The sequence below is a fragment of the Hypanus sabinus genome, chromosome 4 (assembly GCF_030144855.1).
Source record: "Hypanus sabinus isolate sHypSab1 chromosome 4, sHypSab1.hap1, whole genome shotgun sequence".
Taxonomy (NCBI): Eukaryota; Metazoa; Chordata; class Chondrichthyes; order Myliobatiformes; family Dasyatidae; genus Hypanus; species Hypanus sabinus.
Window position 1 is genome coordinate 117,744,896 of NC_082709.1, and position 25,510 is coordinate 117,770,405.

At 41.1% G+C, this 25,510-nt stretch overlaps 1 protein-coding gene across 1 annotated transcript in view; it reads right to left on the reverse strand.

Moving 5' to 3' along the window:
• syap1 (synapse associated protein 1) overlaps positions 1-7,867 on the reverse strand; it is a 37,056-nt gene extending 29,189 nt beyond the window's left edge. Inside the window, exon 1 of the mRNA XM_059968012.1 lies at positions 7,597-7,867. Coding sequence (XP_059823995.1) covers positions 7,597-7,852 — 256 coding nt within the window. The 5' untranslated portion in view covers positions 7,853-7,867. The remainder of the gene's footprint in view (positions 1-7,596) is intronic.
• Between the last annotated feature and the right edge of the window lie 17,643 nt (positions 7,868-25,510).

The window sequence follows — 25,510 nt, forward strand, 5'->3', positions numbered from 1 at the left end:
AAAAAAAGGACAAGGCACTTAAACACAGGAAGAATTGTAGCTCTCCAGGCAGTGAGCACTCGTCTTCACAACGCGCTGAAATTCTGCAATCTTATTCCACCTTACCAACTAAACTGACATTTGTATTTGGGGATGCATAAATTAGCAATGAGGGTGCCCAACATTTCCCCTTGACTTGCAGCATGCAACGAATTTATGCAATTTAACAGTTGGTAAGTCAAGTACACTCTCTCAACTTTCTCTACAGATCTACGGAAAACAAGTCACACAACAATATTGCGCTGGCTGGAACCAAATGGTGAAATAGAACCAATCAGTGAATCTGCCAACTCCAAGGATTCCTCAAGGTGTTCAAAGAAACCTTGGCTTCATATATGTGGTCAGGAACCATCTTTGGGGATTATGAGACCTTATGTGATTGCTCATGTTAACTGGAATAGCATAGAGGTAGCTTGCTGATCACCAGCTCTATCCTGACTAACATTCAGATTCCAATCTGAATCCTTGTGAATGCAATTTTTGTCATCATGATCGTCTTCATCTTCACCTCGCTGTTCCTTTGTGTGCTACCATCATTCCAACTGTGTCAACATCTGACAGGCATTCGCAGTTTGTGTTTTTATTTTAACTTGACCCAATTAGTGATGGATAAATACATACAGTGCTATCTCTAAGAGTCTGAAGGCAGTGAACCCTTGAATTCTAATCCTGCTAAGAATCAGAAACTATAGAAAGTGTGTCAATACAATGTTACATACCTGGAGAATGGTTTTATTTTGTTCTCGTTAGATCTACGCTTTCCCTTGTGTACAGTATTTGTAACATTGTACTGTCTAATGAAGCCATCAATCTTGCAGGAACCTTTCTGCAAGACACCCTGAAAAGGCTACTTGTAGTATTACTCAGTTCCAGAAGATGAAAGAAGCTGTGTTGCCCATAAGGCATTTACTTAGCTTTATTACATTTTCGCTTTAGTAATTTGTTTGTAATTATTTTCTAGTTAAAAGTTAAGGTTGATAAATACGTTGCAGTTGTTGAAGGTAAATTCATTGTCTGTGATGTATCGCGGCATGTGTGTGCAGGATCAATGCGAGAAAGGTTCCATTTCTACACACTAAGTAACATCATAGAAGCAACGCCGTAAGTTCATAAGACAATCGATATATTGAAGTAAAAACGTTAATGCTGATTCTGTTAAAAGTAATGACGGTTGATAAAGTTTATTTTCTTGTGCTATAGAAAGCGTTGCTGGAAAGTTTGTGTTGAAGTGTATTTAAAGCTGTTGATGGCGTAGGTAGATTCTGACTATGTTGTACAAACGTTTGTACTTTAATAAGACTTTAATGTAACATAGTTTGTTGTAGTTTTACTTTTACAAGTATTTATGATATAAATGCGATGCCAAAAAGGAAACAAATATTGTATATATTTTGTATTGTTTTATCAACAGTTTTCACCATATGTTAATATGGAAGAGTGAACAGTAAACGGTTAATCTTACTGCAATCCCGTCTTCATTGACTTCGATTTAACTTGGTGTTAGCTCAGAGTTTCTACACCCTGCACGAGAACACTACAGAAGCACTTGAAAAGTGTTGCACACTCAACTTTGATAGTGATCTCATTGCTACTTATACCATTTCCAAAATGATAGCAAAGTGTGGAAAATATACAATTGGTGAAAGATTAATAATACTTGCTGTATCAGAAGTACTCACACCATTCCCAAAATGTATAAGTTTTTAAAATCAATTCCTGAATAACTCTGTAGCTTGTCATATTGACAAAATGAGTGAAAACATTGAGTATCAACTATGCACAGAGCTATGAAAAACAGAATATGGGATACAAATAGGTAAGTCAACTAAGAGATGGAACATTGCTAATGGCACATGTACGGTCTATCAAAAATGGTAAGGTTTATGAAGAGATTCTCTTTCATAAAAAGTTAAAAATAAATATCAACGGAGAAACTATCTATGACGAACTCAATATGTATATTGAGATTAACAGTATTCTGATTAGGAACATGATTTCTTGTGCAACAGATGGAGCACCATTATGACAGGTCGCCATGCTGGTTTAGTGGCGTTTATGAAAAAAGAAATTCCAAGTCTGTTTGTAATCCATTGTGTAATTCAGCACCAACATCTCACAGCCAAAAACCTCAGCCAACAACTTTATCCAAGCATGACTCCTGTAATATCTGCTATCAACAAAATTAAAGCTCATCCATTAAATAACAGAATACTTTGGCAGTTATGCCAAGATAATGAAGAAGAGTTTGAACGCTTGATTCTTCACAATGAAGAGCACTGGCTGTCAAAAGGCTGCTGCTTAAAATGTTTCTTCGATCTTTTTCACACTGTGTTTGAACTTTTGCTCAAAGGCGCCAACAGCTTGGGAAACAAGATTGAACTTCTACGTGGAGATGTGGCATACTTAGCCGATCTTATGACAAAATGAAGCTGCAGAGTGAAAATGCAAACATTGGTAGAAGAACGTTCTTGCATTCTCTCAGAGACAATGATTTGCAAGAACACTAATAACAACTGCAGTCATTGAAGAAGGATTCTTAGAATCAATTCCAGGGTTTGAACAATCTGGAAATTCCAGATTGAGTATCAACCCATTTCTTTGCAAGGTGAAAATTCAGAATGATGAAGAAGCCAAAATGCTTTTCAAGGAGCACACAGGCACTGTGTAAGCTTGGTTTAAATACAAATAAAATTTAAAGCAGAGTAATTTTTCTCATGTCAGCATACGGTAGACATGAATTCACACTATGGGGGCTCTGGAAAGTATATTGTGCCTAAGAGGGTGTTGGCAAGTATGAAGTTGCTTTGGGGGGGGGGGGGGTGCGATGGACTAAAAAGATTGGGAAACACTGCAGAAAAATTAGATAGAGTTACGACATTTAAAAGATATTTGAATAGGTACTTGGATAGGAAAGGTATATAATAACATGTGTCTAACATGGGCAAATGGGATTAGGGTAGACAGGCATCATGTTTGGAGTGGTGAGCAGGCCTAAAGGGCTCATTTCTCTGCTATACACTTCTATGATTCCACAGACGTGTTTGGTGAACAGAATCCACTTTGATCATAAATAAATTTAAAATATCAGTGAAAATCTCTTAATTTAGTATAATTAAAGAAAGTATATACCACGAAAAAGTTAAGTATTAATGGAGTACTTTCTGTTCTGATAAAAGATCATTGTCCTGAAATAATGTAACATTTGCCCTCCACAGATCTTGTGTGGAAAATCACACTTTTTGGCTTCTATTTCAGTCACCCCAGCTTGTAAATCAATAAGCCATCAAGCTGAATAATTAGTTGCTTTCAGTATCATCCAGGAGACGAATCTTTGATCCCTTAAGAATTTGTTTGATTCTTCAAGATCCAAATACACAAGTCAAGACTGCCTAAGATTCTGATAAAACATAATTGCAAAACAGTAAGATTCAAAAGAAGGCATTAAGTGAACTTGTCCAAACAACGGAAGCATCATAGTTTAATATCTAATCAGCACATCCAGCATTTAAATAACAGAAGCTCAGTGCTGCTCCAGTCAATCTTGATTGTATATTTAAATCTCCAGAGAAAAAGTGCTGTCAAATGCGGCAAGTTATTTATGCAGCAGAATCTCATTCCATCTCTTGTGTACAGGTGTCCCCCTGCTTTACGAATGCTCGCTTTACACCACTTTGCTTTTACAAAAGACCTACATTAGTAACCAGTTTTTGCATTTTAAAAAGGATTTTCACTTTTACAAAAAAAAATTTCCCTTATAAATTAATGGTTCTTCACTTTACACCATTTTGGCTTAAGAAAGGTTTCATAGGAACGCTCTACCTTTGTAAAGGGGGGCGGGGGACACCTGTACTGGAGACTATATCAGAGTAGAATAAGGGCATTCAGCCAATTAAGTCCACTCTGGCATTGTATCATGGCTGATTTATTATCCCTCAATCCAAATGCCATAACCTTTGACACCCTTACTAGTCAAGAACCTATCAACCTCTGCTTTAATTATATCCAATGACTTGGTTTCTACAGCCATCTGTGGCATTGAATTCCACAAATTCACCACCTAATGGGTAAAGAAATTCCTCTTTATCTCTGTTCTGAAGGAATGTCCCTCAATTCTGAGGCTTTGCCCTCTGCTCCTAGACTTACCTACAATACGAACATCCTTTCCAGGCTCACTCTATCTAAGCCTTTCAATAGCAAACACGAGGAAATCTGCAGATTCTGGAAATTCAAACAACACACACAAAATGCTGGTGGAACACAGCAGGCCAGGCAGCATCTATAAGGAGAAGCACTGTCGACGTTTCGGGCCGAGACCCTTCATCAGGACTAACTGAAGAGAAAGATACTAAGAGATTTGAAAGTAGTGGGGGGGAGGGGGAAATTTCTCTTTCTCTTCAAGAACTTTAGGGTACAAGAGCTGTGGTGTATAAAGGCTGTTGTAAATCTAGTCACGAAGAAAAGCTTACGAAAGGTTCAAAAAACTAGGTAATGTTAGAGAGCTAAAAGATTGCTGAGCCTCTGGTGATGACCTTTGCATCATCAATGGGGTCGGAAGAGGTTCCAGAGGATTGGAGGGTTACAGATGTTGTTCCATTATTCAAGAAAGGGAGTAGAGATAGCCCAGGAAATTATAGACCAGTGGGTCTTACTTCAGAGGCTGGTAAGAGAGGCAGGATTTATGAAAATTCAGAGATAATTAGGAATAGTCAGCATGGCTTTGTCAAAGGCAGGTCGTGCCTTACGAGCCAGATTGAGTTTTTTGAGGATTTGACTAAAGACATTGATGAAGGTAGAGCAGTAGATGTAGTGTATATTGATTTCAGCAAGGCATTTGATAAAATACCCTATGAAAGGCTTATTGAGAAAGTAAGGAGGCATGGGATCCAAGGGGACATCACTTTGTGCATCCAGAACTGGCTTGCCCTCAGAAGGCAAAGAGTGGTTGTAGACAGGTCACATTTGACATGGAGGTCAGTGACCAGTGGTGTGTCTCTGGGATAACCTACACTTCGCGATTTTTATAAATGACCTGGATGAGGAAGTGAAGGGATGGGTTAGTAAATTTGCTGATGACACAAAAGTTGGGGGTGTTGTGGATGGTGTGGAGGGCTGTCAGAGGTTACAGCCCGACATTGGTATGATGCAAAACTGGGCTGAGAAGTGGCAGATGGAGTTCAACCCAGATAATTCTGAAGTGGTTCATTTTGGTAGGTCAAATATGATGGCAGAATTTTGTATTAATGTTATGATTTGGCAGTGTGGAAGATCAGAGGAATCTTGGGGTCTGAGTCCAAGGACACTCAAAGCTGCTGCGCAGGTTGACAGTGTGGTTAGGAAGGCATACGGTGTATTGGCCTTCATCAATCATGGGATTGAGTTTAGGAGCCCAGAGGTAATGTTGCAGCTATATAGGACCCTGGTCAGACCCCACTTGGGAGTACTGTGCTCAATTCTGGTCGCCTCACTATAGGAAGGCTGTAGAAATCTTTGAAAGGGCGCAGAGGAGATTTACGAGGATGTTGCCTGGATTGGAGAGCGTGCCTTATGAGAATAGGTTGAGTGAACTTGGCCTTTTCTCCTTGGAGCGAAGGAGGATGAGAGGTGACCTGATAGAGGTATATTAGACAATGAGAAGCACTGCTCATGTGGATAGTCAGAGGCTAGCATGAGGGGGCACAGTTTTAAGGTGCTCGGAAGTAGGTACAGAGGAGATGTCGGGATAAGTTTTTTAATGCAGAGAATGGTGAGTGTGTGGAATGGGCTGCCAGCGACGTTGGTAGAGGCGGATACGATAGGGTCTTTTAAGAGACTCTTGGATAGGTACATGGAGCTTAGTAAAATAGAGGGCTATGGGTAACCCTAAGTAATTTCTAAGGTAAGGACATGTTTGGCACAGCTTTGTGGGCAGAAGGGTATTGTGTTGTAGGTTTTCTATGTTTCTGTGTCTAAACTCCCCCTCATTTTTCTAAACTCCAGTGAGTGCAGCCTGAGCCAATCAAATGCTCCATATACATTAACCCTTTTGCTTTCTAATCCTCCTGAGATGAATGCTAATATTGCAGTTGACTCAACCTGCAAGTTACACTAAGACACCCACGTCCCTCTGCACTTCCAATTTATGAATTTTTTCACCATTTCGAAACTTGTGTATACTTTTATTCGTACTACCAAAGTGCATGACCATACTTCCCAAACACATTGCCACTTCTTTGCCCATGGAGTCCTTCTGCAGAGTCCATGCTTTCTCAACACTGTCTACCCTTCTACGTATCTTTTCATTATCCACAAACTTTGCTGCAAAGCCATCAGTTCCATTATCCGGATCATTAACAGATAACATGAAAAGTAGCGGAGCCCTCACGGGTTTGACATTTGTTTTGCAGAATCCAATTTTCCCTCCACACACTCTTGAAATGAACAAGAGATTCTGCAGATGCAGAGAATCCAGAGTAACACACACAAAATTGAGGAGGAACTCAGCAGGTCAGGCAGCATCAATAGAAATGAATATGTAGAAATTAAGAAATGAAATGAATAAACAGTGAATATTTTGGGAGCAAGACTCTGCATCAGGTCACCTCTTTCCATCTCACCCCATCTTCCCACTGAATTAACAAGGATAAAGTTTCCCTTGTCCTAACGTACCACCCCATGAGCCTCTGCATCCAATATGTCATTCTTCGCAACTTCTGCGATCTTCAACGGGACCCCTCCACTCTCTGCTTTCTGCAGGCATCACTTCTTCCAAGACTCCTTTGTCCATTTGTCCCTCCACACGAATTTCCTTCCTGGCACTTACCACTGTCAGGTCCCTACAAGTGCAAAATGTGCTACACCTGCCCACTCAGCTCCTCCCTCACCTTCAATCAGGGACCCAAACAGTCCTTTCAGGTGAGGCAGCACTTCACCTGCAAATCTGTAGGGATCAGTTACTGTATCCAGTGCTCCCTGTATGGCCTCCTCTATGTTGGTGCGACAAGACAAATATTGGGGGACCCAGGTTGGAGGATTAATACTGTATATTCCCTCTAGGCAGCTTTCATGCAGATGGCATGAACACTGATTTTTCCAACTTTTAGCAATTTTCCCCCTTCTTGTTTCCTCTCCCATTGTTCTTCAATTCCCCACTCTGGTCCCCCTTTTACCTTTTCTCCTCACTTGCCTATCACCTCCCCATGATGCCCCTCCTCCTCCACTTTCTCCCATGGTCCAATCTCCTCTCCTACCTTAACAGAGTCCTCCTCCGGCCCTTTACCTGCTATCTCCTCCCCCTCCGACCTGGCTTCGTCCCCTCTCGCCACTAAGAGCTGTGTGTGTTTAACAACCCACCCCACCAACACCTGAGCAGAGTCGGGGCTGAGGTCGCTTTCCTCCTCACTATGCGAGGGCATCAGGGCTTCACCCTCTCCGCGAGCTGTGTGCAGGGAGGTGGGTAGGGGTGCCACTGGCTGAGACGACAGCCAGAGCCGATGAAAGCAGCCAGCAGTCCCCCGCGGCCTGGGCCTGACGATGCGAAGGGCTGCCGGGCGCACGCAGCCAACCGCGGCTCAAACTCACCGCCTAGCCCCTTGACCTGACCCGTCACCTCCGGGGCCGCGTCCTCGCTCGCCGATGCCTCCAGGGGGCCGCTCTGCGGCGCCTCCTCCAGCCCGAACCAGCTGCCCACGGTGCGAAACATCTCGCCGACCCGCTGACGCAGGACAACACGGAAACGACTGGCGCTCGGCGGAACCGTGAGACCCACGGCGCATGCGCGATCCCAGCGAAGCAAAATGTCGCAGTTGCTGGAAATCTGAAAATAAACACAACTCATGAGGGCTGGAAACAGTGCGTGCCGGCTAATTTGGAAAGGATTAATGGGGAAGCCGCTAATTTGGGACAAATCTTAAGGAACAAAAACTAATCGAGAAAATAGCTTCGTTTGTTTGGGACGGTAGACTTGCCGAACAGTTTCTAACTATCACCAGTCTTATGCACTGGTACTGAGGGAGAACAGTTTTAAATAGTATCAGTTGCATGTGTTTGCGTTCAAAAACTGATAGTTGCCAAGAAATAAGCAGTAAAACAATTCGGAAATATTTTCCGTACAGCGGTTTCAAGCATTCAGACCTGGAAATGACAAAAATGGCTAGGGGTGAAAATGAAATGATTTCACTGCTTCGACATGTCAGGATCTGTAAAGAGTTTGAAGATATTGACAAATCATAGTGAAAGTTACAATAACAATGACGATTTAGAAGATAGAAATAGGAAAAACATTATATAAAGAGAGTCCACTATATCCACTAGTTGCACTGATTTTATTTACTTACAGTCAATCAAAAGAACTTGGCAGTGTACACTGATTGCATTCCTCCATTGATAGCTATTAGGAACTACTACATAGTTTTATAGCACTGTAATACAACGTGACAACTGATTATATCACTGAATCTGGTCTTCTGAGGTTGAAAGAATGGAACTGCCCTAGTGCAATGACTTTTTCCATTTTTAAAACACTCCTGTAGAGATCTCCTGTCATTGTTGGATACCACAGACAACTAACTATTGATAGTGTTCTAATTTGTTCTGTATTTCATTTAAATACATAAATTGTTTCTCAGTTAAACATAGCTGGTCTTTTTTTTCATACCCTTTTTAACTATTTCCATGAAACTTTGGCCACTTAATTGGGCCAAAATGTACTGGTCTCGATGTGCCCCAATTAACCAGAATCCACTATACTCAAAATATTAAGCAGGGACAGAGTTTACGTTTCAAGACAAGCTAGACCGATAGCTCAAGCAAAGCCAGTAGCAGTTCAGTGCACAACACAGGAGACACAATTGAGACTGCAGATGCTGGAAATAGGGTATTAGAAAGTTGTTATGAGTTACATGGAATTCCTCTGAATACTTTGCTACTTATCAAGTGTATTTGCCTTTCGCTAATTAGGCATGATAATAAATATTAGGGGGAAGATTGCTACCTCAACATCCATGAACAAAGTAACTAATGTTTTATAACAGAACACTACAAAATGGCCCACAATGCCAAATTAAACTAATTCTCTTCTGTCTGTATATGATCAATATCCTCCCATTCCCTGCCTATTCATTTACCTATATAACAGTATCTTCAACACCATGATCTCTCACTACTTGCCCCAGCAACTTATTTCTGGTACCTGCCACTCCCTGTGTAAAAGAAAACATGTCTGCACATCTCCTTTTAGTTTCTCTCCTCTCATCTTAAATGCATATCCTATAGTTGCCATTTCTACCCCGGGGAAAGATTCTGGATGTTTACCCTATTGATGCCACTCATAATCTAATCAGATTTCACTTCAGCCTCTGATACTGCTGAGAAACAACCTTAATTTGTGAAAACTCAACTTATAACTCATCTCATGTCCTCTCATTCATGCAGCAACCTGGTCAAATTCTTTTGTATCCTTACCAACATTTCCACATCCTTCTTGTAAAGGCATGACCAGAAATGCACACCACTGTGTGTCATTACTTACTTTTCCTGCTGCTAATCACAGGTAATTTGAATAGAAACCTAGCCAAAAAATTTTCCCACTATATCGGCAACACCAAAACATCAAATTTTCAATTCATTTTGTGGTAGGAGTACAATTTGAGATTAAATGGTTGCCAGTAAGTTTGCAGCAATTAGATGTTTTAAGGCACTATATTTGAAACTGTGTGAAGCCTACTTTGTTCAAGTCTGTTCCTCAGATGAAATTCATCTTATGTATTTACATTATATCTTTTGTTTGTTGATTAATGATCCCAAAGCTTAGTACTAATCAGTACTTTTCTCATTAGGAAAAAAAAATTGATTGCACTTTTGTAAGCTTTTTTTGTTAATCTGCACTAGACTGAGGAGGATATATCAACTCTTGATTATCCATCAGCTGATTTAAGACCATAAAATATAGGAGCAGAATTAGGCCATTTGGCCCATTGAGTCTGCTCCACTATTTCACTGATCCATTTTTCCTCTCAGCCTCAACCTCCTGCCTTCTCCTGTATCCCTTCATGCCTTGACCAATCAAGAATCTATTAACTTATCCTTAAATATACATAAAGACTTGGCCTCCACAGCTTCCACAACTTCACTACTCCATGGCTAAAGTTCACTAAACTTCACTACTCCTCCTCATCTCAGTTCTAAAAGGATGGCCCTCTATTTTGAGGCTGTGTTCTCCAGTCTTAGACACTTCCACAACAGGAAACATTCTCTGCAAAACCTCTCTATCAAGGCTTTCACCATTCGATTAGGTCACTCCTCATTTTCTGAATTCCAGTGAAAAACTGAGCCAGAGCCATCAAACGCTCTTCATATGAATAGATTTTGTGAACCTTCTTTGAACCCTCTCCAGTTTCAGCACATCCTTTCTAAGATAAGGGGCCCAAACCTGCTCACAATACTCCGAGAGAGGCCTCACCAGGGCTTTATTAAGGCTCAGTATTACATCCTTGCTTTTATGTTCTGGTCCTCTTGAAATGAAAGTTAAAACTGCATTTGCTTTCCTCACTACAGATTCAACCTGCAAACTAACCTTTAGGGAATCCTGCACAGGGACTCCCAAATATCTTAATATTTTCTCTCCATTTGGAAAATAGTCAGCCCTTTCATTTCTTCTAGCAAAGTGCATGTCCGTACACTCTCCGACACTGTATTCCACCTGCCACTTCTTTTTCTATTCTCCTAATCTGTCTAAGTCATTCTGTAGCCTCTCTACTTCCTCAAAACTACCTGCCCCTCCACCTGTCTTCATATTGTCTGCAAACTTTGCAACAAAGCCATCAATTCCATCATCCAACTCATTGATAAATAACATAAAAAGAATCGGTCTCAACGCACATCTGTGGAATGCCACCAGTCACCGGCAGCCACTCAGAAAAGGCTCCCTTTCCCTTAGCCATTGCTAGAATCTTTCCTGTAATACCACGGGCTCGTAGCTTGTTAATCAGAATCAGGTTCATTATTACCAGCATGTGACATGAAATTTGTTAAAAACAGACTATCATGCCTAATTAGTGAAAAGCAAAAACACTCAATATGCAGCAAAGTATTTAGAGCAGCCTCATGTAGTGGCACCTTGTCAAAGGCCGTCTGAAAATCCAAGTGAACAGCATCAACTGATTCTCCTTTGTCTACCTTACTTGTTTTTTCTTCAAAGAATTTCAACAGATTTGTTAGGCAAGATTTTCCCTTGAGGAAACTATGTTGACTACGGCCTATTTTATCATGTGCCTCCATGTACCCCCAAACCACATCCTCAACAGTTGACTCCAACATCTTCCCAACCACTGAGATCGGATTAACTGACCCATAATTTCCTTTCCTCTGCCTCTCTCCCTTCATGAAGAGTGGAGTGACATTTGCAATTTTCCTGTCTTCCGGAACCATTCCAGAATCTAGTGGTTCTTGAAAGATTGTTACTGATATCCCCACAATTCCTTTGCCACATTTTTCAGAACCCTGGGGTGTACATCATCTGGTCCAGGTGTCTTATCTACCTTCAGAACTTTCAGTTTCCCAAGAACCTTCTCACTAGTAATGTACCTTCACACACTTCATGCCAGGAACTTCAGCATGCTGCTGGTGTGTTCTACAGTGAGGACTGATGCTTATTCAGTTCATCCATCATTTCCTTGTCTTCCATTACTACCTCTCCAGCATCATTTTCCAGTGGTCAGATATCTACTCTTTGTATATCTGAAGAAACTTTCTGTATTCTCTTCCCAATCCTCTAACCCCCCCCTAATTTTTCCTTTATTCTCTGGTTAGCCATGGTTCTGTAATCTTGCCTTTAGAACACTTCTTCATAGAACATAGAATAGTACTGCACAGTACAGGCCTTTCGGCCCACAACATTGTGCTGACCCTCAAACCTTGCCTCCCATATAACCCCCACCTTAAATTCCTCCATATACCTGTCTAGTAGTCTCTTAAATTTTACTAGTGTATCTGCCTTCACCACTGACTCAGGCAGTGCATTCCACGCGCCAACCACTCTCTGAGTGAAAAACCTTCCTCTAATATCCCCCTTGAACTTCCCTCCCCTTACCTTAAAGCCATGTCCTCTTGTACTGAGCAGTGGTGCCCTGGGGAAGAGGTGTTGGCTGTCCACTCTGTCTATTCCTCTTAATATTTTGTACACTTCTATCATGTCTCCTCTCATCCTCCTTCTCTCCAAAGAGTAAAGCCCTAGCTCCCTTAATCTCTGATCATAATCCATACTCTCTAAACCAGGCAGCAACCTGGTAAATCTCCTCTGTACCCTTTCCAATGCTTCCACATCCTTTCTGTAGTGAGGCGACCAGAACTGGACACAGTACTCCAAGTGTGGCCTAACCAGAGTTTTATAGAGCTGCATCATTACCTCGCGACTCTTAAACTCTATCCCTCGACTTATGAAACACCCCATAAGTTTCCTCCTTGGGATGCAGATATCCTGTGCCTTCCGACTTGCTTCTAGAATTCCAGCCATTGCTGCTCTGCTGTCATCCCTGCCAGTGTTCTTTTCCAATCAATTCTAGCCAGCTCTTCTCTCATGCATTGAAATGCCCTTTACTGAGGAATCTCCTATCAATACTGCAGACCTCTTCACCTCCCTGCTCTTCTGAGCCACAGCACCAGACTCAGTGCCAGAGACCCGGTAACTGTGGCTCCTCCACGGTAGGTCATCCCCCTCAACAGTATCTAAAGTTATATACTTATTATTGAGGGGAACATCCACAGCTGTACTCTGCACTAGCTGTGCATTCCCCCTCCTTCACCCAGTTACCTGCCTCCTGCAACCAAGGGGTGAATACCTCCCTGTAGCTCCAGTCTATCATCTCCTCATTCTCCTGGATGAGTTGAAGGTCATCGAGCTGCAGCTCCGGTTCCTTAATACATTCTCTCAGGAGCTGCAACTCGTTGCACGTGGTGCAGGTGTGGTTATCTGGGAGAATGACGTTCTCACTATAAGCCTCATTCTCACTATACCAAGCACTAATAGATGAGGAAAGAATAAGAACAGAGAGAGAGAGAGAGAGAGAGAGAGAGTAACTTACAATAACTATCTCACCCAAGCCCAATATCACCTAAACTTGAAGAGGCCAAAGCTGCTCAAAGAATGGCTGCTCTGCTTGTAATTGAATAATTCTTATTGGCCCTTTCTGTCGAATCCTTCTTGCCGATTGGTCGCTCCTCAACTCAGAGAAAACTGCCCTGAAACTCTGCCTTTGAAATCTCGATTGCCACCTTTTTGCGCACTCTTGTGTGGATTGTCCAACTCGGAGGAAACTGGTTCGAAGCTCTGCTTTTTAAACGATGAATGCTGATCTGACTGAAAGGTAGCTCTTTTCACACAATGCCTCTTGCTGATTGGTTGCTTCTCAACTCAGAGGAAACTGCTGTGAATCTCTAACTTTGAAATCTCAATCGCCGTCCTGATTAAAAAGTAACTCTTTTTACTCACCCCTGGTGTGGAATGTCCAAGTCTTGTCTGAGGGCTAACAGGCACACTTCCAAGCTTAAACCCAACTTATTTTATTATACAGAGATGTAGATTGCCACTACCTTGAAGGACAAACTATTTTTATGAGCGCTAAAGACAAATAATATAATAAAAGGGCAAATCATTTCATTGAATATTTTAAGAAACATTATAATACCTTGAATACACCTTTAATTTTTCCCTGGCATGAGCAGGGTAGAATTGAACAATTTGGCCTATTCTCTGACAAAAGCTGGTAAACATTTTGGTCCATCAAAGTGCTGCTAATTAAAATACCAAAACTTCCTGGGCCTCTCAGCTTTCACTGGAGTTAACAATACTGCAAAGGAACAACTGTGAACAGTCAGTTTTGTAACCTTCCAAAGTTGACTTCATTATCATCAATATTTGGTGGAAAAAATTAAAAATCTATTCCCTGGACTTGCTGAGCAAAGTATATACAATACACAGTATCATCAACATGAGCCAACATTTCAAACTGTGGGCTATTCATTGGGAAGAACCTGTATCACTCCTCAGATGGTATTCATCTGCCAATACATTTCTTGTGAACTGAAGAGATGTCTGAGTGAATCAAGCCATAGGTTCTATAACATTCCTGGTATAATGGTGAAGACCTGTGCTCTAATGTGCTTCAGCATGTTTCCAACTATATCATTTACACCTACCAAGCGAATATCTAGGTAAGTTCAGTATAGGAAATATCAACTCTTACTTGAGCAGTTGCTACTGTATGTGAACAAGCACTAACGAGACTAGCGGTACGGATTTGCTGGCTGCTAGAGGGCTGCAGGCATCTTCTGTCATGTGAGAACCTTTCATCTAGCTTACTTCCCCTTCCCCCATCTTTTTATTCTGGCATCTTCCCCCTTCCTTCTCAGTCCTGAAGAAGGGGTCTCGACCCAAAATGTCAACTGTTTAATTACTTCCATAGATGTTGCCTGAGTCCCAATTTATTTTATAGCCTGATATTTTCCCATCTTCTTCCAATCCAGAAGATAATTTATGCAGTGAATACAATGGGTTTGTTAAAGAAAGCAGAACATCGTCAGCAAATAAGTTAATCTTGTATTCCTTCTGGTTAACTCTGAAACCCTTAATATCTGGGTCCATTCTAATTAACTTAGCTAATGGTCCTATCGCCAACACAAATAAAGCAGGTGATAATGGACAACCTTGCCTAGTTGACCTTGTTAACTGAAATGATGTTGAAATTTGACCATTTGTCACTACTTTAGCTTTAGGATTAGTATTTAAGGTTTTAATCCATTTTATAAAGGATACTCCTAATCCATATTTTTCCAATACCTTAAATAAAAAATCCCATTCCAATCTATCAAATGCTTTCTCTGCATCTAAAGTAACTGCCACACTCATTTCCTCCCTCTTCTGTGCCAAATGAATTATGCTAAGTAACCGGGTTACATTATCTGCCGATGGTCTGTTTTTGATAAATCCTGTTTGATCCATATGTATTAATTTTGGTAAGTATTTAGATAATCTGCTAGATAAAATTTTTGCTATTATTTTATAGTCAGTGTTTAACAAAGAAATAGGTCTATATGATGTTGGCTTTAAAAGATCTCTATCTTTCTTTGGCAATACTATTAAGATAGCTGTCGAAAAAGATTCTGGAAGTTTATGTGTTCTTTCCGCTTGATGTATTAACTCCATAAAAGGAGGAATTAGTAAATCTTTAAACTTTTTGTAAAATTCAGGCGGAAAACTATCTTCTCCTGGGGATTTATTACTTTGAAGTGATCCTAGAGCTTCTTCGACCTCTTTTAATGTAAAAGGCACATCTAATCCTTTCTGTTTTTCCGAATTCAATTTTGGAAGAGTTATTTGTGATAAAAACCTTTCTATCTTGACATTATCATTTTGTGATTCTGATTGATACAGTTCGGAAAAAAAATTCTTAAAAGTTTCATTAATTTCTAAAGGTTTGTAAGTAATTTTATTTACTCTTGTTCTAATTGCATTTATCGTTTTAGAAGTCTGGTCTGTTTTTAACTGCCAAGCTAGAACCTTATGTGATCTTTCACCTAGTTCATAATATCTCTGTTTAGTTCTCATAATTCTCATAATTCGATATGTCTGAAGTGTATTATATTGTAACTTCTTGTTAACAAGTTGTCTTCCTTTTTCTTCTGTCATATTTCTTAGAGATTCTTTTTCTAATTTTGTAATCTCTTTTTCCAATTGATCTATTTCTATTATATATTCCTTCTTAATTTTAGAAGTATAACTTATTATCTGGCCTCTCAAATATGCCTTCATTGCTTCCCACAATATAAATTTATCATCAACTGAATGTGAATTTGTATCCAAAAAGAACTGAATCTGCTTTTTCATAAAATCACAAAAATCTTGATGTTTTAATAATATTGAATTAAATCTCCATCTATAAATCAATTCCTCTTTATCTATCATTATCATTGTCATTATCAAAGGAGAATGATCTGACAATATTCTTGCTTTATATTCCATATTTTTCACTCTTTGAATATTCATTGATAATAGGAAAAATCTATCCTTGAATAAGTTTTATGTCTATTTGAATAAAATGAATAATCTCTTTCTTTTGGGTTAATTCTTCTCCATATATCAATCAAATTTAAATCTTTCATCAATGATAAAGTTAATTTTACTACTTTTGATTTTGTAACAACCTTTCTTGATCTATCTAAAACTGGACCTAGACAAAAGTTAAAATCTCCACCTATTAATATTTTGTCATGTGCGTCAACCAAATTCAAAAGGACCTCTTGTATAAATTTAATTTATCGCATTTCTGACTTAAAAACTGTTCCAATTACGAACAGTTCACAGGAGTGGAACCCTGCCATAATCTATGGTGAAAATTTTGTGTGGAGAATCGCTGTTTGGAATTAGGATCATTTACAGCTCACACTTTCTCTTTTACCTCCCTTCAGTGTTCCATACAGTACCTGAAGTTCATGTGCAACACTTAATAAACAATGTAAACAATTGTAACGTCATCTAAATCCGTGATAAAACACCTGATTCAGATTCTGATTTTCTCTGCCTACATCTGATGAGATAACCTCGCTTGGTGTAAACCTCTCTACCACTAGATGGTGCTATTGATCATCTTTTCCTCTGCTAGCGCGAGGAAACATTTATATTTACTTCTGTAAACTTGCTAAAATACAAAATGGCTTTAAACTAATGTGTTGTAATACAGATAATGTCTAAAATATGTGAATTATAATGAATACATTTAACTTCTTCCTTCTTATGATATGGAGTGAATTTAGAATCAGAATCGGGTTTAACATTACTGACATATGTCATGAAATTTGTTTTGTGGCACAAGTACAGCACAAGACATTAAAAATTGTACATTACAGTAAGAAATAAAATGAATATATAGTGCAAAAAAGGAAAAGTGAGGTAGTATTTATAGAATACATGTGTTGGCGGAGAGGAAGAAGCTGTACCTATCATGTTGAGTTCATATCTTCAGACTCCTGTACCTCCCCCATGATGATAGTAATGAGAAGAGGCCACGTGCTGGATGGTGAGGGTCCTTAATTATGGATGCCGACTACCTGAGGGTAGTCTTTTGAAGGTGTCTTTGATGGTGGGGAGCTTTGTGCCCTTGATGGAGTAGGCTGAGTCTACAAACTTCAGAAGCCTCTTTCGATCCTGGGCATTGGAGCTTCCATAGGAGGCAGTAATGTAGCTAGTCAGAATGCTCCATGGTACATCTATAGAAATTTGCATGAGTCTTTGGCAATATACCAAATCTTTGCTAATTCCTAGTAAAGGTATAGCCGCTGGCATGCCTCTTTCATGATTGCATTAATATGTAGAGCCCAGGATAGATTCTCTGAGATGTTCATGGGCATTCAAACACTTGGATCTGTTTATATACATAGATATAAACAGTAACATGTATATAAACATAGTATATACACGGTTATATATATATATATATATACTAATATGTGTGTGTGTGTGTGTGTGTGTGTGTATAGCATACATATAGCTTTGCATTCTGATTCAGGTTTTACGTCCAAACAATAATTTTATAACTATTTATAAATTGATTTGATAAGTTCATGAGTGAGAGAGATAAAAGTGCGTATATTTCAGTGCTTATTTTGTAGTTCTCATTTTAACTAGATTGAGATTTATGAAGATTTCTAGCCAATTCACTTTATATCCTGCAAATAAAGCTGAAGACTTTGTTTTAGCACTTGGTAAAAATGTAATATGTAATAGAGGCAAATGCATTTTTGTATATCTTGAATAGCAGTATCTAGATATTTGCCGTGTTATCTTTCTGTGTAAAGTCTATTGTTTGGTTGCCATGGTTACCATTTTGGTTGGCACTTTACACAAGGCCCAGTGGTGTAGCTAGTGGAGCTGCTCTGCTGTTTCATTGCTGCAGCAACCTGGGTTTAATCCTGATCTCTGGTGCTGCCTGTTGCATTCTCTTGGGCACTAGTTTGGTTTGCTCCCAGTTTTCTCCCACATCTCAATGGTATGTGGGTCAGTATATTAGTGGGCCAATACAAATTAGCAGTACTATGTACATGAGTGCTGGATCTGGGGATCTTGATGGGAATATAGAGAGAAGAGGTTGCAGGGGAACCTAGTTGGGAATGGGGTTATACTCTATGTTGTAATGTGAGTATTATTAAAAGTAAGTTAATACTAATCAGGTAGCTGTTGGTAACGAGAGGCGGGATCCGGGGTTGGCAGGGTCTTTACTTCCGCTCTTTTTACTCCCAGTATGCATTGTATATAGTTCCCCCACCCAGGCCGCACGAGGTACCCGGAAGCCTCTGTATTGTAAATATAATTTTCCATCCCTGATAAAGATGCTCTTTTGGCCATCAAATTGTCGAGTGATCTTTTTGTAAAGTAGAAGTTACCACATATTTTGGGCGATGAGGTAAACTGGTTTTGTGGACAGGTCAGCCTATTTTCGATCAGGAGCTGCGAGTGGACAAGGAGCCTAGTGTTCAGATGGCTACGTTCGGAGCGATCGGTGTGTTCGACGAGCGAATCGAGGAGTGGGCAGAGTATGAGGAAAGGTTGGGACTCTTTTCCTGTGCTAATGGAGTTACTGAGGAGGCTAAGAAGAGCTCTATTCTCCTGAGTGTGCGTGTGGGGCAAAGATGTACAAGCTGATAAGGAACTCAGCTACTTAGCGGAAACCGGGAGAAATTCCATACGATGAACTGGTCAAGCTCGTGGTGAACCAGCGCAATCCGAAGCCTTCGGTGATAGTTCAATGGTTCAAGTTTCACAGCCATGTCCGGAAGCCAGGTCAGTCTGTGGCCGATTTTGCGGCCGAGCTTCGGCAGCTGTCGGAGCATTGCCACTTCGGGGCCGTGTTGGATGACATGCTCCAGGACAGATTAGTATGCGGCATTAATAATGCTGCCGTACAATGCCGCTTGTTGGGGGAAACCCCACCATTGACTTTCAAGACAGCCCGAGAGATTGCTCAAGGTATGGAGATGGCCGCTGATAATGCCAAGGAGATACAGAAAGGATATAAGGGGGTCGCAGTCAGCGGCAGTGCTCCAGGTCAGGAGGGAGACTGGTAGACGGGAAAAGCGGGTCGAATGTTTTCAGTGTGGAGCAATGCACTATGTAGATGTTTGTAAATTCAAAGATACTGTCTGCCATGCTTATAGCAAGAAGGGACATTTCGTTAAAAAGTGCAGGAGCATAAAGGGTGAGGTTAAGCCTGGGCAGGGGAAAGCTCAAAAGACTTGGACAGCCACACACCGCCTAGGAGAGGCAGACGAAGAGGCAGCATGTACCTACAATATGTTTGGGGTGGAAATGGATGAGGGACCACCTGAACCATATTATGCCACAGTCACTGTCAGGGGAGAGGACATTAAGTTCGAGATTGATTCGGGGGCTACTGCATCGGTCATTAGTGAAGAGACCTACAGGAGGACATGGGATCCAACCTGCCTCCCATCAGACCATCTAACCTCCAACTCAGGACCTATATGGGGCAGCCCATTCCTCACTTACGGGTGGTATATGTGGATATTTTGGCCGGGGGCCAGACGGCTGAAGCCAGGCTGGTGATAGCTAAGGGCAGTGGGCCCAGTCTTTTGGGCCGCGATTGGCTTCACAAATTCCAGCTCAACTGGCATGAATTTAAATATGCACACATGACGGAAGAGCACGAGGTGCAGCGTGCAGATGAAGTCACCGATGACAATGTGAGTGACAGACGTAGTCCGGACACGTTTGAGAGTGAGCTCGCAGCGCAGCTGGCGGCTCTTCAGCCAATTACAGGAGCAATTGAAGTTACCCCCTCAGCACTGAAAGCCAGCACGCCACTTCTAGTACGGCGAAGCAGTGACCCAGCTCTTGTACCACCTGCCCAGTTACAGCAAGGTGCATCTCAGCCTGATGATCCCGCTAACAAGAACCTGCATGTGAAGCCAATCGTAACAGTAGCAAACAGGGCACCCGCAGACGATGTAAGAACAGAGCCTCCAGGACCACCAGACCAGCATTCAGAAAGCACTCTTAGTGATTTGACAAAGAAAGTAGAATTTTCTGGAGATGGTGGCCCCCTGGGAATCCGTGTGGTGCCCTTTAACTCTACGTTGAGTGGAAGATTCCTTGGCCTGAGTATTCGTGGTATTGAAGAGAACAGCCATTCAAGAAAAGAGAACCTGCTCCAGGAGAATGAATGACTGTGATTTAACAGACAAGACCTTTGTTCAAGCACAAGAGGTTTTCCAAAACACATTACAATTTCCTGCTGTTGAACTCCAGATAGTTCCAAGTTATAACAAGGAACTCTATGAAGAATTTGCAATTGGGTCTATTCTGAGCCACGGTCGTGACGATGGTTCAAAAACCAGTGCGTTCCAAGCTAGGTGGCAAACCTGCAGATGCCGTTTATCCCACTAATGCTGAGAATAGCTTGCCACTGATTTCAAAGAAGCTCAGTAGTCCAAAACAGTTAAGGAGCAATGACCACTTAATGCATACCAGGAAAGCATGTCCACCAGTGACTTTGCTAGAGGGAGAGACAGTGGCAGAGGGGGCAGAGTCCCCTGAAGAGGATGGACATTCTCATACGGACATACAGATCCCTCTCGTGTCCCCAACAGTAGATCCACCCTAAACATCCTCACCAGTGGTGCCTGCTGGATCACCGGGGGTAGTGCGTAGATCGCAGCGCCCTCGCAGACCTCCTGACAGACTGAATCTTTGATTGGATACATTTTTTTGTTGTTAGATTGAATGTTGTATTTGCCATATTTTTTAGATGTTTTTGTATTGGTAACCTGTGCTTAGGATACCACTGTTTTTATTTCCCAGTTCTTCTAAATTTGGGGAATGTTGGATTTTAAAGGGGGAGAAGTGTTGTAATGTGAGTATTATTAAAAGTAAGTTAATACTAATCAGGAAGCTGTTGGTAACGAGAGGCGGGATCCGGGGTTGGCAGGGTCTTTACTTCCGCTCTTTTTACTCCCAGTATGCATTGTATATCGTTCCTCCACCCAGGTTGCACGAGGTACCTGGAAGCCTGTGTATTGTAAATATTATTTGCCGTCCCTGATAAAGATGTTCTTTTGGTCATCAAATTGTCAAGTGGTCTTTTTGTAAAGTAGAAGTTACCACACTCTGAGCCGCATTGACTGAATGTGCTGAAATTGTCTCCTTTAATGTCACATACAGTAGAAACAAATTTCTGTGCATTTTGAGTTCGGCTTGTGCTGCTACGTTTGGAAGGATTGTAGCTTGCGACAAGCTTATATTTGTTTAACAAAATACACTTTATTCACAATAAAATTAGTTACAATAAACCATTCAATAACACTAAATACTTCAGAGACAGTACCATTACACTCTATACAGTCTCACAATTTCAGCCACTCACTTGGCAGCTTATGTAAAGCAAGCAGAGCATGACATCACTGTGGGCAATATACATTAGTTTGCAGGCTTGTTAAATTGGATCTTAATGATGTGAGCTCTTTAAAGTGATGAGAGGTCACTGTAGATGAAGGTTTGGTGATGATTAATTGTTGGTTCAGAGTTTCTGTTTCATCATTAGAAAACTTGTAAAAATTCCACAAGTATCCAGGAATTGCTGTAATGATTGTAACCTCACTAAACTTGAGGCAAACCCTGCGAGAGCCTCAGGACTCTCACCACCAGGTTCGGGAGCAGTTATTACCCCTCAACCATCAGATTCTTGAACCAGTGGGGATGAATTCACTCAACTTGTCTCATCACTGAACTGTTGCCACAACCTAGGGACTCACTTTCATGGACTCTCACTTTCTCAATATTTATGGCACCCTTATCAAAGGAGGGAGGGAGGGAGGGAGGGAGGGAGGGGGGGGGGGAGAGAGAGAGAGAGAGAGAGAGAGAGAGAGAGAGAGAGAGAGAGAGAGAGAGAGAGAGAGAGAGAGAGAAGAATGAGGGGCGATCTCTTTGAAACATACTGAATATTAGAAGTCCTAAGTAGAGTGAACAAGGAGAGGATGTTTCCTATAGTGGAAGACTCTTGGATCAGAGGGCACAGCCTCAGAATAGAAGGACATCTCTTTAGAACTGAGATGAGGAGGAATTTCTTTAGCTTGAGTGTGATGAATCTGTGCAATTCATTGCCACAGGGGGCAGTGGAGGCCAAATCATTGAATATATTTAAAGCAGAGGTTGATAAGCTCTTGATTTAGTAAGTGTTATGTTTTTAACTTCAAAACTTAAAAACTAATTGAAGGAAAAGTACGGGGAGACCTGGAGAATGTATGCTTTGTTTTTACTTTAGTGAGGTGTGTAAACGTGCAGTGGTGGTGTAATGACGTATAACATTCACATACTTTTACATTTAACCTGTAATGAGTTATGTAATCAACAAAGAATGTGTCAGACATCTTTTCACTACAGCTTAGAACAAACACCAATTAACTCAGAGTGGATCAATCATAAGTGCGTTTATTTTACTTGCTGCAAGGGAAGACCATCATTGTACAAGTGCTGGTGGTAGCATCAGGAAACAGACAGCAAAGTCACTGCTTTATACACAAGTGTTAGCTTCTGTGCATCAGTTCAAGGCCAGGGTGCATTCTATTCATCTGATAATCAGTGTGCTTGGCATTCTTCTAATAACACTTCTGCTTGTCTTTCTGCTGTTTGTCATATCCTGAGGGTCCATTGGCATAACGTTGCACAGACACTATTAGCACTTTAGTACAATGCAGGTTCCATGTTGTTACAGGCAAAAGTGCCAGTTTGTTACAAGTGAAGTAGATTTCTCATCCCCTCCTTTTTGTCATGTCATGACAACACTACATTTCGCCAAATACAGTAATTGAAATATTGAGATATATGTATATAAAGCAATGATGCAGTTTCAAAGCCCAACCCAAAAACATCCCTTTTCATCTGTCCACTTCAACTAGTACCTGTTCCTTTCCTTAATATCCTCTACTTCATCCTGTTACTTCACACAAAAATCGTTAAAGAGTAACAGCCATTATTATAATACCAATAGTTATACCATAGTACCGAATAGTTGCCACCATCCTCCCAGAACCCCAGATGCCCACCATCTACCTCCCGGAGTGTAATAGCTGTGATCCTGATTCCTTAATCTCTTTGGTAGATTCTCAGAAATAGTTTGTCAAATGAGTTATATTTTCTGATGTGACATATATATTACAGCATCAAAGGTGCCCCTTTTAATGATAGAATAAAATTCAAAGCCACTCTGTTCTGTAATGCTACTCGATGGACAGCCACCAGTTCTGCCGACAACTCGGTTAATGCTTGTTGGGTTTGATCAAAGGCACATGCAGTTTCATTCCCTATTTTCTCCAAAGCCAATGCCATATTATGCAGTTCCTGGGACAGCCCAACAATCCCATATCCCAGAAAGGCAAACACCCAGTATCTCTTGGCCTCAGTTATGGATCTCTGGTGCCGCCGCACTGTAAGGTGATGAGGTAGTGATGCCAAGTGTTACATGTGAGGCACAATGTAAGCAAAGTAACAGTAGTCCTTTCCAGGGCTACCGCTCTCTCCACTTCCCTTCACACCCGGGGGACATGGCCGGCAGCCAGGGGTAGGCCCGGTAACTACATACTCTATGTGCCATTCAGCGGACGGAGAGGACTGAGATTTGTCTGTTCTGTACATAGACTTTTTCTGCTCTCCAGATAGGGGCCCTTGTCCTTCCAGTTGACACGTTCCCTGATCAACACCCTCAGCCACCACCCCGGACAGTTTCATGTGGGGAATCTGATCTCCATACTTCTGTGGCTGCACCAGTTGTGTTTAAAGGGGGGAGCATACCATTCATTAAAGCACTCGTAATGGTAATTGGTGAATGTCCTGATTTTAGCTTGGCCCCATTCATCCAGAAGTTATTCTTGAACTAAAGGGATCCCTCCTTCATCTGTGAAGTTCCAGCACCACCAGTACAAGCAGGGTGATTGGTGCAGTGTTGAAGGCAGGGTTTCATGTTTTTATTTGCTCAGAGGTCTTGTTACAGTGCAATGTGTATTTCCACAATGATTTCCCTCTTACCTTGATACTGTATTAGCCACCAACAGTACCTGGAATGGTCCTTCAGCAGATTGCTGAGCGGCTGATCAATAGTCGATTGCTCAACCACTATCTTGTCAATATATTTACAAGGATGTTGCCTGGATTGGGGAGCATGCCTTGTGAGAATAGGTTGAGTGAACTTGGCCTTTTCTCCTTGGAGCAACAGAGGATGAGAGGTGAGCTGATAGAGGTGTATAAGATGATGAGAGGCATTGATCGTGTGGATAGTCAGAGGCTTTCTCCCAGGGCTGAAATGGCTAGCATGAGAGGACACAGGTTTAAGGTGGGGGAGTAGGTACAGAGGAGATGTCAGGGATAAGTTTTTTACGCAGAGACTGGTAAGTGTGTGGAATGGGTTGCTGGCAACGGTGGTGGAGGGAGATACTACAGGGTCTTTTAAGAGACTTTTGGATAGGTGTATGGAGCTTAGAAAAATAGAGAGCAATGGGTAAGCCTAGTAGTTTCTAATGTAAGGACATGTTCGACACAACTTTGTGGGCTGAAGGGCCTGTATTGTGCGGTAGGGTTTCTATGTTTCTATATTAGTTAGCAATAGTTTCACCTGACATAGCTGACAAGCTTTTAGTTTTCTCACTGTTACTGGGGGCCCCTGTAGAGTCCATGTCACGCCCATCCTGGAATTCCTCAGAGCTCGGATGGTGTTGTTTTTCCCAGAGTCCAAACTTCTCCTGAGTTTGGATTGTGGGGCTGTACAGGGAGACTGTTTGATGTGAGCTGTAATTCCTTGGGCGGAGTTCCAGAAGTAGGTTTCACAATGCATATTGATTGAACTACAGTGTTATTTCACTTGTTTGGTTAATGCAAAGATTTGCTCTCCAGATATTTCACTGTCTCTCTCATGCTGTTTTTGTAGTTGATCACATGTTTGGCATTTTTCTGATTAGTAAAAGATTTTACTCACATTGTTAACTTCCAATCGCTCACACATTTTACTAAGTTTGTTTTTAATTTCATTCCATTCACCTTTTCTACTAAGCCTGCCGACTAAGGATGGAAGCTACAATCGAAATGTAAGGCCTGATATATGTCTTTCATTACCTTTCCAATAAAGTGGGTACTGTTGTCACTAGATAGTTTCCAAGGGATCCCAAACCTCAGGATGATTTCCTTCAATAAACATTAAGCTACTGTAATTGCATCATTCTTTCTACAAGGAATTGCTTCAGCCCATCATGCAAAGACATCAATAATGACCAATACATATTTATATCCTTCACACAAAGGTAATTCAATAAAATCCATTTGTAAATTCACAAGTGGTCCATCAGAAGGTGGTGTATGAGAACATTCCACCTTCACTAATTTTTCTGGATTTTGTAAAATACACATCATACATTGTTCACAAACTTTATTCGCAGTTTGCGATAA